The 14775-nt window shown below is 38.0% G+C and overlaps 1 protein-coding gene across 1 annotated transcript in view; it reads right to left on the bottom strand.

Moving 5' to 3' along the window:
- Positions 1-14775, bottom strand: part of DNAH11 (dynein axonemal heavy chain 11) — a 311121-nt gene that overhangs the window by 238656 nt on the left and 57690 nt on the right. Inside the window, exons 16-21 of the mRNA XM_058534426.1 lie at positions 9789-10121; positions 9312-9566; positions 9063-9232; positions 8562-8784; positions 4859-4975; positions 4664-4750 (exon numbers count right to left, since the gene is read on the bottom strand). Coding sequence (XP_058390409.1) covers positions 4664-4750; positions 4859-4975; positions 8562-8784; positions 9063-9232; positions 9312-9566; positions 9789-10121 — 1185 coding nt within the window. The remainder of the gene's footprint in view (positions 1-4663; positions 4751-4858; positions 4976-8561; positions 8785-9062; positions 9233-9311; positions 9567-9788; positions 10122-14775) is intronic.

The raw sequence follows: 14775 nt of genomic DNA, 5'->3' as shown, positions 1-14775 counted from the left end.
TACTATGTAAATAAGAATATTAGAACTCTAATATTCTTTCGTTATACAAGTTACAGATTGCCTTTTTACAAGTTATACCTTTATAAACAAGAACTGCACTTCTTAGTTTTACAAATGTTTTAGTATGAAAAATTCCATACACATAAAATGGTATGGGAAATACTGTGTATCCAGCATAGGAAATACTGTGTTACTAATAACTTTTAACAGCCATCTCAATTTTATCCCTCCCCTTCGCACTACAAATTTATCCACCGAATTTTTATTTATTTTTCCCTGATTTTTAAATATTTTCACTACATATGTATGTACTGTACTGCTAAATGCTAAACTATTAAAATTTATGTTTTTGAAATTTATATGAAGTTTTATACTATATATTAAGACTTTCAATTAATATTTATTTTTGAGGTACACCTATATATTCATGAAGATGTGTGTGAAGTTCATTCATTTCCACTACTGTGTAGTACTACCTTGAATGAATATACTACAATTAATTTATTCTACTTCTGATGGTCATTTAGGTGTTTCCTGTATTTCATCATTAGCACTAATGCTACTAGGAATTTTCACACCCCCTGGCATAAATGTTTCACATTTAGAGTTTTTGTTAGCTTCAATGAGTTAAAAAATGTCTTCCAAGAGTTTCTATCATGAATGAATGTTGAATGATACTTAAAGATTTTTTGGCATTTCTTGAGATGATCATACAATTCTCTTATTAATCTGATAATTCTCTTATTAATCTTATTAATCTCTTATTAATCTTATTAATGTGATGACATATTAATTTTCTAATGGTAAATCAAATTTGTTTTCCTGGAATGAACCCAATTTGTTTGTAAACTGGTGTAATTTGATTATGTTTTGTTTAGTACGTTTGCATCTATGTGTACATAAGAAAGATTGGCCTATAATTTTTCCTTTCTCATACTGTCCTTTTATGAAAATTAGACATGCTTTATAGAGTAATTTTTGAGTGTTCATTCTTCTGGTCTCTGGAATCATAGGAATGAGATCCGTTTCTTGAAAGCTTCTTGGAATTCACCTGTAATGCCATCACAGCCTGTTATTCACTCTGTTGGAAGACTTTTTTTTTTAACTCCTGGTTAATTTTTTCATTTTATTTTCCTACTGATTAATTTTTAATAGTTATAGGACTAATTGGGTTTACTATTTCTTGAGACAGTTTTGGTAAATTATATTTTTCTAAAAATTTATCCATTTTGTTTAAATTTTCAAATTTCTTATTAATTGTACTCTTTTGAATCTTTCGAATTTCTGCCTCTCTGTACTATCATTCTCGATTTTATTCCTAAGACTGTTAATTTTGCTTTTGCTTTTCTCCCTTGATCATTCCACCAGAGGTTCATCAATATAATTAGTCTTCTCTGAGAATCAAATTTGGCTTTGTGGATCCTCTCTTTTCTTGAAATACACACATTGGAAGTTATTTTAGTGATGATTCGTTGGTGGTGAATTTCTTCTGTTTTTGTTTATCTGAAGTATCTTTATTTCACTCTTGCTATTGAAACATAATGCTACACAGAATTTGGAAAATATCATGCACTGCCTCTGGCTTCCATTGTGGCTGATGAGAAGTCTGCTCTTGCCTAATCATCATTTCTAACAGGTGATCTGTCTTTTCTATCTGGTTGCTTTAATGATCTTCTCTTTGCCTTTGGTATTCTGTAGTTCAGTTTGATGTGTCTAGATGTTGACTTTATCCTGGTTGGGATTCAGTGAATTTCCTGAATCTATTGATTCATGCTTTCACCAGTTCTAGAAAAACCTGACCTTTTAAATCTCTGACTATTGCCTGTCCAATATTCTGTTTATTGTCTCTTCCAGGAGGTCTGAGTAGAAGAGTTAGATATCATTGTAACTTCTTACTGTGTCTCTGAATCTATTTCATATTTTTTATCTCCTTACACCTATGTGCTGCCTTCTAAGCAATTTCTTCCAATGTCATTTTCATTTCACTAATTCTCTTTTCAACTTTTACTCTTTAACCCACCTGCTGAATTATATTTTTTTAATAATTACATTTCTCATTTCCGTAAGTTCCTGGCCCTTTTTCAAATTCAACAGATCACTGTTGATAGTCTCAAAACTGAGAACTTGCTCATTTTTTTTCAATACTATCTTTTATATCCTTAATAAATGTCTTCTAATATCTGATGTTTTATATGGGTCTTCATTTGTGGTTTGCTCTTTCTGCTAGCTCTTATGCATGATGTTGTGTTTATTGATTGTTTTATTGTTAACTCTCATTTGACTGAACTTAATCTGTTGGACCTCTGAGGAGACTAGAATAAGAGCACTGTTTTCCAGAGAAGATTTGGGTTTGCTTCTACTAGGTGGTAAGAAAAGCTACTTATAACCATTTCAATTTCCTGGCCTGGAAACTCCTTAATCATAGGAGAAGTACAAAATTCAACCATAGCCCTTGTGAGAATAGGCTGATGTTTATAAATCCCCGGAGGATCTGTTCCCCCATTTTCTGCCCTACTCTGAGCCTTAGCAAGGACTGACAGGTAATCTCATTGGCTCCCTTTGCAGGCTGCAGATTTTTTCCAGGCCACCCTTTCACTGAGGGTGTAACCTCTTAAGCATCTCCTACTTTCCCTTGAAAGGGTTCATCACAAATTCTAGACTTCTGGTACTTTCCTCTGCCCCTATAGCAGCACAGGCCCCTACGTTTACCTCTGCTTTCCATTCTAGTGTCAGCTACTCTATTTTTTCCCTGCCTTTAGAGATTTCTCTTGTTTTCTTGGGAGCTCAGCAATAGATTTAAAATTGCCCATTTGTGAACATGTTTCAGCATCTGTTTTACAAAAGAGGGTTTTTTTTTGGTTCATGTGTGTGTGAGGAAGATCAGCCCTGAGCTAACATCCATGCCAATCCTCCTCTTTTTGTTGAGGAAGACTGGCCCTGAGCTAACATCCGTGCCCATCTTCAAGAGGGATTTTCAAAATATCTAGTCTACCATACTCCCCAAAGCTAACGGCCCCTTTATTTATTTTTAATCATTTTCCCTATTACTTAAACTAATTCAATTATTCCTAGAAATATATACCCAGTTATATTTATTCAACTGTAGTTTTGGCCATGAAAAAACAATAGCATATAACATAACTTTACTGAGGAATCGGTTATAAAAGGAGAGATTCACTTTACCACTCCCCTTGTTCTTGGAGGGTCAATGGTTTCTGTCTGTGGAGTGAGGGGACTTGAGTAATAAAGACTACCACACCAGCCCAGAACAAGCATATACAAGTCTTTGGTTGAATCTCGTTAGATAAACATTACATATGCATGCTGAACAAGCATACAAGAAAATAACTTCTAGGTAAAAGCGACCCAGCTCTACTATATTCAAGACATCCCTCAATACATTCTGTAGATACAAGGATAAATACCTCTGACTTGTAAATATGTAACTATATGCTGTTATGGTATAGCATGCAAATGGTAGGATTCAATAAACGATAACAGTGGTAAATGTTTACATATAGCACATTGGTTAGTCAAGTAAAAATATCTCGTCATCCACAATCTGCTCAGACCACCTGCAATTTAGATGTAATCTTTAAAAAACCACAAGTCTATTAGCATATTCGAACCTACTCCCTTTCAGTGAATATATTAACCACTTTTCTTTAGCCAAGTGAAAAAGAAGACCTTATGCTAGAGAATGGTGTTTTCTGAATGGGTTTAAAGCAGTTAAAACTAAATTCAATCCAAAATTTGGAAAGAGAGGTAAAAAGCTGGGTCAGCTGCGAGTTTACACCAGCCTAAAGAGTAACGACTATCTCCAGCATGAAGTAAAATCAGGACGGCAGCCCAGATGAAGAACTCAAAAATTCCCAGCTCCTGAATCTAAACTTCACCAAGTCATTTTCTCATTTTGGCTGCTAGGTTAATAATCCCTAGAGAAACAAAGATATTGTTTTTCTAATAAAAGTTTAAAACATTTTTTCAAGCCTCATATGAACTACTCATCATTTTGGATTATTTGCCCATTATATTAATTCTGACAGTCAATTATAATAAATCAGTTCATTATAAACTAGGATTGAATGACAATAATATTTGTATCCCGAGTTAAGAGTAAGTTATGGGCTTTCTTTACTATGGTTAAAGGTTACTAGCAATGTATCACATGGGAAATAGTATAACGGCTAAAATTCCTGATTTAAAAAAAAAATTTAGACAGCTAGAATTTAAATACTAGCTCTGTCACTTACTGTGTAATCTCCAATGAGTTGCTGAATTATACATGATTGTTTCTTTATCTTAAAAAAGGAGACTAATAGAAGCTACAACATAGGGGTATTGCAAGAACTGAAAGAAATAATGTAAGTAATTGCTTCACAAAGATCTCAACATCTACTCTATGTAGTAAGTGCTTAAAAATAGCAGTTGTTACTTTCATTAGTATGATGACTTCAAAGATGATAGTGATTTGGGGAGACATGATTTAAAACACAATATAATTTACCCGGGGAAAATTATTTATAACTGGGTTTTAAATAGTTAATTCTCAACTCTTATAACTGACTGCAAAACAAAGGCAAGATATGGCAGTACATCAGTATCTAAATTTATATTCTAAAGTAGTTATTATAACACAGAAGATAACTGAGATCAGCATTACCTTATCAAGCACCGTGTATGGATTTTCTGCATTAAAATCAAGAGGAGCATAGAGTCTGAATCTCTCTCTGAACTCTGCCTGCTTCCCCTGACGAGGGTAGAAAAAATGGAAAGTAAATCTCAAACAAATAGCTTTAATTATCCTTGTAAAATCTTTCTTAAAAAAAATAAATAAATAACTTGGCAGCTAGCTTACATCAAACAAAATACATTTTCTCCTTATAAGAGTGACTTCTGCATTTTGGAGAGGTGAAACTTCATGTCTGACAGTTGCCGCAATCTTCTTGGTAGTTTCCCATCTTTCAGGTAACTCCTACAAAAACAAAGTGCAAATGGGAAATTACTTCAATACCCAAAACAAATCAACTCCACAGGATTAAATTATTCTAATCTCTCCATTCTTAGGGAAGGAGTTTATCTCAAAAGGTCCGGGCTGACTCCTGGCGCCTCTGGATTTGTATCCTCCAAGCATAAACCAGAGTTGTTCTCTGGTATAAGACTGATCTCAGAATAAATGAATATCTTTTCAAAATAAACACAAATTTCCAAATGGTCTTGCTGTTGAGGGAATAAAATTAAGGCGCTCTGGAAATGACTTTGCTGATCTTTAACAACTAAAAATGGAGCCATTTTAGCAATTTATAGCAAGTGAAAAAAAAAAAAAAAACAATGCTTTGAATCTGGTGAGGCAGAGATGAAAATGTGAATTGATCTCATCCTTCACTTTCCGCTAGCTCCCAAAGCTCTGCATGTACTCTCTTGATAGAGAGTTTGAGCATTTAGGTTAATTTTAAATAACTAGGATTTTTGAAGTAAGAAGAGGCAAAGGGAAAAGAAGGTCAATTCCTGCTTGATGTAAGACAAAAGAAGCAATAAACAGCTCAGCAGCAACTCAACTCCGCTTTCCCTGCCTACGATGCAAAGGGGACAACAGCAAGTTATTTTTCTGAAGAGGTGTGGTGTATACTTGCTGTTGAAAAGCATTCCTTGTGTCCAGACTAACAAAGCATTGTTTCTCTGGGTCATCTCCTGGGACACTGAAATTGTTTTGTCATCCAAAACCATCCATAGTGATGGGACTCTACCTGTGTAGCTGAAGTGCAAAAATCAAAGGTTCTAAAGACTATTTTGTAACCCTTGATAAATATTTGATGAATGATTCAGTAACTGCCAATTATGAAGAGTGCAGTGTGCCAAGTATAAACGGTATCTGTGTGGTAGAGGTGTGCTACAAAGATAAAACAATTCTTTGACTTAAATTGTTTTATAATCTGTCAGAGTGAATGAAAGGCCCACACAATAACTATTCTACATGACAGAATGTGTTAACTTCCTTCAGGAGGTCTATGTGTTATGGAATCAAATGCTTAGGAGGCAACCTGGTGTCATGACAAGAATACCCAATCAGGCCAGGACCCAAGAGATCTGGGCTCTAAACCTACTTGTCCTTTCATCTTGTGCCTCCACCCTTCATCTCATTAAAACTCTGCATCCTCATCTGTACAGAGTCCCACTTTGCATTTCCAATTGATCCCATGGAACCTAAATATCACATGGAGTTCCTCAGGGACCACAAGTAGGAAGCCACAGACAGGTCACATCAGTGGACTCAGGCCCCTCAACCCTCTCTGTCCACAGTAGACCTGCTGTTACCTGCTTTATCTTTGGGAATTCCAAATAAGTTTCCACTTGGTAAAGATAAATTTTCATTGCAAATCAAACGGTCAGATGATCTCCAAAGTCTCTCTAACTGATATGATCCACTCAAGGAGGTAATATTGAATCTGAGACTCACAGGAATGGCTGGATTTCAATAGGCAGACGTTAGGGTGAGCTCCTGTGAGGTAAGATTACCAATGGAGGATGGGGTGAGAGTGTGTGCTCTTACGGAAACCGGACAGCATTCAGGAGGCTAGGGGCAGTTGAAGAAGGTTCCTTAGCAAGGAAGATCAGAAGTTGAATCTAGCTTCAAAGCATATGTACACAGGCTATGATGACACAGCCATGTCTAAGGGCTTTTTACCATAGAACTAAGCACAGGCAAGTATTTGGAAAATGTTACGATTCCTAACAACAATGAAGGAGAAACAGTAACTATCACAAGTTGCTTTAATTAAAATATAATTGGGAGGGTTATCCTTCACACGCAACTTGTCCTGCCTGTAAATTTCATTTTTCCTCCTGACCAGCCTGAATTACTGACATAGTGATACACACATAGCTAAAAGTATTTCCCACTTTTGAAATATGAGGCTTTTGAAAAGCCTAATATTTTCAACACTGCCATAACCTAAGGTAATACAAATTCTAGAGGCCATGGCTTAAATCTCTCTTATCAATTACATGTGTTATGATTGCTTTCTCTATATGATATATATATACACACACACACACACACACACACACACACACACATATTTTGTGTGTGTGAGGAAGATTAGCCCTGAGCCAACAGCCATTGCCAATCTTCCTCTTTTTGTTGAGGAAGATTGGCCCTGGGCTAACATCCGTGCCCATCTTCCTCCACTTTACATGGGACGCTGCCACAGCATGCCTTGACAAGCAGTGCACCAGTCCGTGCCTGGGATCCGAACCTGCGAACCCCAGGCTGCCATAGGGGAGTGCGCAAACCCAACCACTACGCCGCTGGGCTGGCCCCTCTATATGACATATTTTGAGATCCAAGATTTGACTTAAAGAATATCCAAATCTTTCTAAAAACAAATATTTACAGTAGGTTCTACTGTAACTATTTCATCTCTCAGTCTTGTTATGTATCTATCTATCCACATCTTATCTTACTCCACGTCTAACTGGATTTTCAGCTCTAGGGACAGTTTTATTCTTAAATAGAATTTAATAATTCATATATAGAAATTTTTCATGGTCTTTATAGCCAAGAGAGCACTTGTAAATACATTGCTGCATTTAATCCTCACAAAACAAAACGAGGAATATAAAATCAAGCATCCACCGTGCAAATAGTTTCTAGACAAGTTAAACACAGAATTACCATATGACCCAGCAATTCCACTCCAAAGTATATAACAAAAGAAATTGAAAACAGGTACTCAAACAAATACTTCTACACAAATGTTCATTGATATAGCACTACTCGCAATAGCCAAAAGATGTAAACAACCCAAATGTCCATCAATGGATGAAAGGATAAACAAATTGTGGTGTATATATATAAGGGAATATTATTCAGCCATTAAAAGGAATGAAATAGTGATATATGCTACAACGTGAAGGAACCTCAAAAATATTATGCCAAGTGAAAGAAGTCAGACACAAAAAGGTCACATATTGTATAATTCCATTTACATGAAGTATCTCGAATAAGTAAATCCATAGAAACAGAAAAAGATTGATGATAGCCAAGAATTAGGGGGACGGTAGTGAGGAATGACAGCTAATAGGTGTGGAGTTACTTTTGGAGTGATGAAAAAGTCTTTAAACTAGATAGAGGTGGTGGTTGCACAACATTGTGGATGTACTAAATGCCACACACTTTGAAATGGTTACTTTTACATTACGTGAACTTCCATATATCTCATGTGTGAAAGTGATGGTAAAAGTGGAACTCAAAGAGGCAACTTAGAGGCTCTCTATTACCTAAATACCTTCTAACAGAAGGCAGTGGAGCGTAGCAGTGAAGTGAGTATTTTGGCATGAAACACACCTAGATTTGAGTGTTGGCTGGCTTTACTACTTGTGTGACCTTGATAAAGTTATTAAATCCCTTTAAGCTTCAGACACCTCACTTGTAAAATGAAAACATTAATGTCTATGGTCTAGGCTGTTATGAGGATGTCATAAGAGAGGGCATGTAAAGAATTTGGCTAAAGGAGATGTTCAGTTTATGGTAATTATGATTATTTTACCACTACACTTACCTCTAGCTGAGCATAGACCTGCTCAGGCATCTTCTGGCCATAGGTTTCCAAGAGCGTGATGGTTTCTTTTAGTGGTTCAAAGAGTTCATCAGTAGTTCTCTGTCGGCTTCTTACCGCCAGAAGATGCCCCATGATGTCAACTAAACCATTGTGGTCGGCTTTACTTAATTCTCTCTGAAGTCCAGCATCTGTCTCCTTTATAAATTCTTGTAGCTCATTCAGACTATTAAATACATATATATATGTATGTGTGTATATATATACACACATACACACATATATACATATGCACACACACAAACACAAATGAAACTCATTAAAACATTCAGAAGTATAAAACTTCTGATTGAATGTTATTTTCATTATTTATCTAATTAAATATTACTCCTTATCTCTATTATAAAACCAGCAGTTTTAATGCTCTTAAAATTAATATCTCAATTTTAGAAAGCAGCCAGGTGTTAACAGTTGTAATTCCAATACCAAAGCACAAAAGGCTACCTGTCAATGACAAATCTCAAAAGATACTCCTGAAACATCCAGCTCCATTTCTTAATAATGTTTAGCAGGCTCACTTTGAAAGGCTTCATGTCCACCTTGAACCAACTATCAAACACTCTGAAGTCATCAAACTTGCTCATCTGAACATACAAAGCCTCATAAATGTCAATCTACAATTGGAAAAAAAAGTAACTATAACAACTCAATCAAAAGTCAATAACTGCATTAAACGCTAAGGGTTTCCCTTGCCTGTTCTTTGAATTGTTCCAGAGTTGGTGGTTGTTCAGGGATTTCTTCATTTGCATGAGCATCCATTTCCTCAGATGACAGAGTTGGGCCATAGAGGAGAAAATGCTTCATAAACTCAGTTCGATCATCCACCCAGAGGTAAGCGTACGTGTCCAGGGTATTTCTGAAGTCCAAGACTTTGTTTATGACATCTGCCACTCTGTTCATTATCTCCTGCCTGACCTCCGCCAGGCCTAACATGTTATCCATATCACCCTAAATGAGAGGAAAACCACGACTTATTAAAACTAACCTTGCTCTGCTATCAACTATGTGCAGCGTAACATTATCCAAAGCAATTCTTCAAAGGGAGAGTAGTTGGTCAAATCAAAAATTGTGTTGCTTTTTCCAACTTCTCCTTTCCTTGTGTTCCCCATTGCCCCAGCTTATTTTTGAATCATTAATATAAAAACTAATATCCATTCACAAAGAAAATACCTGATAATTTTCTATTTCCAGATGTGCTGCTACTCGCTTCATCTGGGCAGACATTCTAAAACTACCGCATAGCATTTCTTCTACCAGGTCATAGAAGCCATCCCCAGCCTCTCTCTCTAAAGAAGGTTTAAACAGGATCTCAGGGGGCATTAAGAACATTTGTGCTTGAAAAAATGGTGCAGGTTTCAATTGTTTCTCCGTATTCATCAGAAAGAAGTCCAAGTCATGCATTATAGCTTGAAAAAAGCCTTCTACCACGATGTCATCAATGAATTCCACATAAATCTTCCAGGTATCCAGAGAAGGATTGGCTTTGAAGAGCTTCCTATTTTCCTAGAAACATGCAAGTATTAACAGATGAGTATAAACAACAGTGAGTACAAAAATGACAGCTTTCCATTTAAATGGTTTGCTAGCGAAGAATGGTTTGTGCATTTTTGTGCACAACACAGGAACATTCAAATGCTACATTGCACAACCTTAAGCTAGACAATAAAGATCTAAGCAGGATTTTGTAACATCTAGTGCATTTATAAAATACATTCAAAAGTCATTCTTTAAAGGAAAAATCATTATGAAGATTGCTATCTTCAAATACAAACAAGAAATAACTAGTTCCCAATGCACCCTAGATGTACTGGACTTGCGCTCTAGTTCTTGCTCTGTCCCTAACTCTACGTGGCCTTGGACTTTGCCTTCCAGGATCTTACCAGTAAATGAGGCTTCCCCATCTGATCCTTCAGAGAACCCTGTTCTGGGATATCCAAAGGTCACTAAGTCAGCAAAGCGCTATGTACTCTAAGGCCATTCTGGGAGACTCACAGTGCACCTATTATATTCCAGTCCATTTAACTTGGTTTAACCCAATTCTTTCCAGACACAAAGAATATTTTTTGCAAACCACCTACGAGCAGCCTATGGAATAGTAACTCAGCTTGGGAAACACTGGCCTGGTGAAGGCTAAGCTCCCTTTATGCTTCAACCATATGAAGTTCCTCTACCTCAGCCTCTCCCAAGAGTGTGGGTAAAGTAATGGACAGGTCATTGGGGCACAACAGGGCCAGGCACAGATGTGGTTAAGTACTGCTAGAGGTGGGGCATACAGTGTGGCAGGCCGAGGGACACTGATTTGAAAATGTCAGGTGGGCAGCAAGGTTGATTCCAGAGACACCTTCTGAGTGGCAAATGTTGCACAGTCCATACAGGCCAAAGGGCACATGCCCAAGGCAGAAACTGTAGCACAAAGAAAAGGACACACTGGAATGGGAGCTGATTAAAAGGTAGACTATGTTCTCTGCTTTCTTTGATTATTCGCTATTTGGATGTATGATCCAGGATTCAAAAGTGTGTGCTATATGCAAGAATCAGAACTACAGAGGACAGTCTAGCTCCTGATACAGCAGGGCAGAGACGAGCAAGGTCTTTGAGGAGTTTCTTGCTCTCAAACAAATTTAATATCTGCTCCTTTTAGGGACGCTGTCTTGCCCACCATCCAATTGGAGCCATTCATATCTGTGTAGTATATGCAACCAGCACCCCTGGAGCTGTGCACTACACATCATGGGCAGCTGTACACAGCAGTCCTGACTCCTTCGTAGACACTAGAAAGGAGAAGGATAGATCTTAGAGCTGAAAAAGGATCCTTAAAGACCATCTCGTTCAGTCTCTTCATTTTAAATATATGAAAACAAAGACCTAAAACATATCCAGTGTTACAGTGCTAGGAAGTTAGCAGCTGAGCTAGGACTAGAAACCAGACATCTTGACTCCCCAAGGCAGAGCTCTTTCTAACACACCAAGTAATGTACCCATGACTGCCTCATTGTTTATACTTATTCATACAAAGAGATCTGGTTTGCATCTCTGCAGTGCCATTTATAATAAATGTTGTATTTTCAACAATTTAGGGTAAAGGGAGAAAAACAAAGAGAAAGGAGAGCTTTGAGTTACTAAATGACCACTCAGGTCCCTTCCAGACCCAATCTTCCACGGTTCCGCCCACCTCTCTTCCTCTCAGACTCTGACTCCGGCCTATCCACGGGGGTCCCACAGCCACAAAGGGGGCAGCATAAAAAGGCAGAACTGACCCACTCTCTGCTGTATTTCTACAGCTTTTCCCCAAACCATATTCCTCACTGGAAGTCTGAGAACCAGGCTCAAAATCATGTGCTGATAAGAGGGGGGGAAATCACTTAAAAGATACAACTTATAGAAGCAAATAATCTTTCCATCTCTATTTTGAAGTTGAGTCCCTCAAGTTGGAAGTTCTCCTCAGTTCTCAAACTCAGAACAGTGACTTCAAAGCTTCTTAGTTTTTGACTTAAGGAAAAAAAAGAGAGTCCATTTATTAATAGAAAAGTTCCAACCTTATTCTCTAGGAGTCACACTGAAAAACTTTGTTTTGTAACAATGTCTAGTCATGAAAGGGCAATATTTTCAATGCATTTTAATCAGGATTCGTAAATCTTACTGGTCTCAAACCCCCAGATTAGTGTTTAGGGAATACATTTTTTTTTTATTATTATTATTACCAAGAAAATATAACAGAAGCAAGTAACTGCAATCTATCGTCTGTCCACCATGAGACGGATTCTAATGCATAAACAATTGAAGAGGTATCCTAAAAGCGACAGAATAATTCACAGCATCTCAGCGAACAACTAGGAATAGTCAATGGCATGACTTAAGATATTGCTAAGAAAAACAAATTTCCAGATACATACCTTCTTTACATGTCAGAACACCCGAGACACCCAGGCACCCAGGCCTTAGGGAGAGCACGGCCCTGCCCACACCTTGATTTCAGACTTCTACCCTCCAGACTGTGAGAGAATAAATTTCTACTGTTTTAAGACTCCCTCATTTGCGGTACTTTGTTACAGCAGCCCTAGGATGCTAATACAGACAGTAACCGAAGAAGGCAGGGACAAAGTCTTTGTCCTGGCAAATTGATATCAGTAGGGAAAATTACAACTTTCTTAGAAATTTCAGACAACTTTGGAAGTCAACAGAAACTTTGAAATTCCTATTAATTTTTTTTTCTTTTTCCTCACATACTGAATACAGCATGTCGAGTGTACCACCTTACTTTCTGGTGAGCAAGCTGGTTACCCTTCAAACACTTTTCTTCACTCGGCATCCAGGACACCACCCTCTCCTGGTTTTCTTCCTCCTGTGTCAGTTGTTCTTTTTCTGTACCTTTAGTCTGGTTCTTCTTCTTCCCCCTAGTTTCCTAAGGGTGGTGTGCCCCAGAGAACAGTCCTTGATTTGCTTCTGTTCTCTAGCTGGACTCATGTTCTTGGGGATCTCATTCAGCCTCCTGAGTTAGATATCATTGCCATCAACTTCTCTTTAATTTGCATTTCCTCTTTGCAGCCCTCTCCCTAACTCCAGACTAGTAAATCCAATTGCTGACACAACTCCTTTACTCATCTGTCAGATCCAAACATCTCAAACTGAAGTGTGATCTTCTCGCTTCAATCTCTTCCTCTCACAGCCCTTCCCATCTGAATAGATTGCAACTTCATCTTTCCAGTTGATCAGGACAAAACTCTTAGAATAATCCTCAGTGCCTCTGTCTTTCATGCTCCACATCCAGTCTGTTAGGATATTGTTTGCTCCACTTACTGCAAAATATATCCAGAATCCAACCACTTCTAATCATCTCCAGAGCTACCATCCTGGTCCAGGCACCACCATCTGTCGCCTAGATTACTGCCACAGTAACCTTTCGGGTCCTCCTCCTTCCCTTGCCTCCCTCTGGTGCAGTTTCAACACAACGGCCAAAATCCTTTTCCAATAAAAGTTAGAGCATGTTTACTCCTCTCTTTGAAGTCCTGCAGTGGACTTCATGTACCTCAGAGTAAAAGCCAGAGGCTGTACAAAGGCCTATGAAGTCTTAGCTGATCTGCTTGTGCCCTCCTCACACCCGGTGAGAGTCTGACCTCACCTCACCCTACTCTCTGCGCCGCTACATCCATTTTTCTGCTCTTCATAGAACACGCCGTGCCAGTGTGCCTCCTACCTGAACGCTGTTTCCTGTGCCTAGAACACTCTTCACCCAAAGGGCTGCTCGGCTAACTCTACAACTTTCTTAACTCCATAACCTGCTTCACTAACTCTATAACTTTGCTCAGATCTAACCTCCTCATTTAGGCCTAGCCTGATCGTCCTATTGAAAACTGCACCCCCAACCCAGCACTCCAGAACACCTGTGCCCTGCTCTAGTTTTATCTTTTTTCTGCAGCACTTAATCAATTCCAACATCTATGACTTACTATGTCTATTGTTTATAACCTCTGTCCTCTCATTAGAATGTGAGCTCCTGAAAGCAAGGATCTTCATCTGTTCTTTTCACTAAAGTATTTCCAAAATCTAGAATGACACTGGGCCCATAGGAGGCTCACAATAAATATTTCTTAAATAAGTGAGGGATGACGGACTACTAAGATACATAATTGGTTATATTCCACTTCCAGCAGGAAAATCATAATCCATTGTTTGTTTTCCCACTGAGAGTCAGCCTAGAGACAAGTATCTTCACTTTACACATAAGAAAATGCTCCCCAGAGCACCTTCCCTAACCCCAGGCTGCGGTTCTTTACGACAGCTGCAGTTTATGTGTGATCTATCTGCCCTGCCCGAAGGAGAGAGTCCACAGTTTAAGGACTGCATCTATCTATACAGAAGATTCCATATAGCAGGGATGCACAGAACGAAACACAGAATACGCTATTTCATTCCTGTCTTTTTTTCCTGAAGAAGATAGGAACAATGAGAAATCACCTTCCCCATGTCCCCATCACCAGCATTCCCTATGAGCACCATCTTCCTATCCTTTGCCTTCCCTCCCTCCTGTTACTACAGATGAACTCTCCATGTTCCTATCTAAAGCTAACTTCTCTGTGTATTTAACTAAATCCCATTCCTTCCTTTCCTTCAATAATTTTTTCGTCTCTACTAGATCATTCCAATAAACATAAAACCA

Source organism: Diceros bicornis, chromosome 3, assembly GCF_020826845.1.
Source record: "Diceros bicornis minor isolate mBicDic1 chromosome 3, mDicBic1.mat.cur, whole genome shotgun sequence".
NCBI classification, from domain to species: domain Eukaryota; kingdom Metazoa; phylum Chordata; class Mammalia; order Perissodactyla; family Rhinocerotidae; genus Diceros; species Diceros bicornis.
Note: the sequence above shows the minus strand (reverse complement) of the source record. Positions and strands in the feature narration are given on the sequence as shown.